At 60.6% G+C, this 2,662-nt stretch overlaps 2 protein-coding genes across 2 annotated transcripts; one reads left to right on the top strand and one right to left on the bottom strand.

Annotated features, from left to right (window-relative positions):
* Window positions 1-91: 91 nt before the first annotated feature.
* Window positions 92-202, bottom strand: NGA_2091700 (uncharacterized protein; the record flags this gene model as incomplete). Its single annotated transcript, XM_005854379.1, has 1 exon — window positions 92-202. A coding segment is annotated over one exon (111 nt), but the record flags the coding sequence as incomplete, so codon positions are not given.
* Window positions 203-310: 108 nt separating this feature from the next.
* Window positions 311-415, top strand: NGA_2108300 (peptide chain release factor 2; the record flags this gene model as incomplete). Its single annotated transcript, XM_005854380.1, has 1 exon — window positions 311-415. A coding segment is annotated over one exon (105 nt), but the record flags the coding sequence as incomplete, so codon positions are not given.
* Between the last annotated feature and the right edge of the window lie 2,247 nt (window positions 416-2,662).

Consider the following 2,662-nt stretch of genomic DNA (forward strand, 5'->3'; position numbering starts at 1 on the left):
CCCCTCCCCCTCACCCTCCTTCCTCCTTCCCCTCCGCCGCCCGCAACCGTAGGTAGGCCCCGATGAAGTCCTCCAGCACCTCCCCCCCGTCCAAAACGCCCGACACGTCGGGGGTTTCCCGCCCGCTCCGGGTATCCTTCACGAGTTTGTACGGATGCAGAACGTAGTTTCGGATCTGCTGCCCCCACGAGGCTTCGATCAGGTCGCCCCGGATTTCTGCCAGGGCCTCCACCCTTTGCGCCTCTTTGACCGCCAAGAGCTTGGCCTTGAGCAGGGCCGTCGCCTTTTTCCGGTTCAACATCTGGGAACGTTCCTCCTGGCACCGAGCCACCAGGCCGGTGGGCAAGTGCTTGAGTCGCACCGCCGTCTCCACCTTGTTGACGTTCTGCCCCCCCGCCCCGCCCGACCGAAAGGTTGTCATCTCCACCTCCCCCTCCGCCAGCACCACGTCCTCCAGCCGCTCGTCCGACAGGATGGGCATCACTTCCACCCCTGCAAAGGAGGTTTGCCGCTTCCCCGCCGCGTTGAAAGGGCTGATCCGGACCAGGCGGTGTGTGCCTTCCTCCGCTTTCAATAAGCCGTACGCCTTCTCCCCCTCCACTTCCAACAGCGCCCCCTTGATCCCCACCCCTTCCGTCGACACCTGTTTCTCCAGCATTCGCAGCTTCCATCCTTTCCTCTCCCCGTACCTCAAGTACATCCGCAGCAACATCCCCGCCCAGTCGCTGGCGTCAGTGCCCCCCGCCCCCGCAGTGATGGCCACTCGGCACCCACAGGCATCGTATGGGCCCGACAAAAGCTGATCCACCTCCCACGTGACCAAGTCCTGCTGGAGTCTCCGCATCCCTTCCTTCCCTTCCTCTCCCCATTCCTCCCCCCCTCCTTCCTCCCACAGGGCCAGGGCGGTCGCCACGTCCTCGTACTGTCGCCGCCATCGGTCCACACGGGCCACCGTGCCTTGCAGCCCGGCCAAGACGCTCATTTTCTCCCGAGCCTCCCTCGGCCGCTCCCAGAAACTCTCCTGGGCTGCCTCTTGTTCGCAGTAATCGATTTCCCCCATGATTTTGGGCAGATTTAAGGCAGCGGTGTTGGCTTCAATGGCCCGTGCGGCCTCCGCGAGCGCCCGCTTGAGCTCGGCGGGGTCCTGAATGGGCGTCTCGGCGGAAGACAGGATGGAGGAGGAGAAAGAAGAAGAAGACGAAGGGGAGGAAGACGCGGAGGAGGAAGAAAACATGCGCCTCGACCGTCTCCGCCCATTACGTAGACTGGCAGAGGAGAGGCTTCCCAGGTCGTGTCGCGGGGCCGGAACCCCTTTGACCGAGATGCACGAAGGCCACCAAGAGGGAGGCCGAAGGAAGGTGGACGGTGTCATGGCACTTGTAAAGATGGACTTGACGGGGGGGAGGGATCCGAGGGAAAGGAGGGGCAAAAGGCAGAAAGGGAGGCCAGCTGACCCGGCCCCTCTCAAGGAACGGGACCATTGCCAAGCCCATGACCTCATCGCCTCGACACCTATGGTGGTAGATCGCGATAGTGGAGTGGGGTGGGAAAGCGTGCGTGAGGCACGCGTCCATCGAGCCTGGGTTTTGATTGCAACCGAGCGAGTTGGGCCGCAAGGACCATTTTTGAGAGATACTCGGCACGTCATGGCTGATGAAATTTCCTGTATCGACCTCCCTTTCACCAAAACACGGTCGTATAGCGCTTAAAATTGGCAGAATAATCGAGAGAGATGTCGACAATATTTTTTTTCTACCGATGTGAGGGACTTTAACTGTTCAGCGGGCACCTCCCTCGTCCCTGGCATCTTACCGAGTTAAATGACTTTATGAGCCCGTTTAGCACTGTTTGCAGGGGGCATCCCACTGTCCACTGTCCAATCAAGCAATTCAAATGCTGACTCTTTCACATCTACTCTTCTGGAAGCATTTCTGAGGCTAAATTGACGCGGAGACAATTCGATCGATCGCCTCCACCTCCTCACTCAACCTCCCCTGCCTTCCCTCCATCCGCTCCTCTTCGCAGTCGAGCACCCACCATGCCGAAACGACGACGCGTGAATCAAGAAAAAGGGAACGATGTTGCCGGCGAGGACGACAAAATCGTCCCGTCCCCGGTTATCCAGGTTCCCTTCCAAGAGCAGCGAGTCCTGTTTAAGCTGGCCCTCCTTCCGGACGCGATGGGCAATTTGGAGGAAAGCATACACGAGAAACTTCACGGCATGCTCATGAAGTACAACCAGGACGTGGGCGGGATCTTGCTCACTCTATCCCAGGTGCGTTTCCCTCCGTCCCGGAGGTTCGCCAGCATGATGGGGGATTTGCCGCATTTGCACGTGCGGGTGGAAGCCACCTCCCTGGTCTTTACGCCGGAGCCTGGCATGTCCTTGACGGGCGTGGTGATCAAGGTCACGTCCACGCACGTGGCCTTGTTGGTGTACGGCCTGTTCAACGCGGCGATTGCCAGGGAGGACATGCCCGACGCCTACGCATTTGACTACGACCGGGAAGCCTGGGTGGGCACAGAAGGGAAGGAAGTACTCGGGCTGGGGGAGGAGGTGGCGTTCCGGGTTGTGCTAGTGCACGAAGCGGCCGGTCTAATCGCTTTGGATGGGTCCCTGCGGGAAGAGGGGGGCGAGCCGCGGGCGCCCGTGGCGGGCTTG

This window comes from Nannochloropsis gaditana, assembly GCF_000240725.1.
Source record: "Nannochloropsis gaditana CCMP526 unplaced genomic scaffold scaffold524, whole genome shotgun sequence".
Lineage (NCBI taxonomy): Eukaryota > Eustigmatophyceae > Eustigmatales > Monodopsidaceae > Microchloropsis > Microchloropsis gaditana.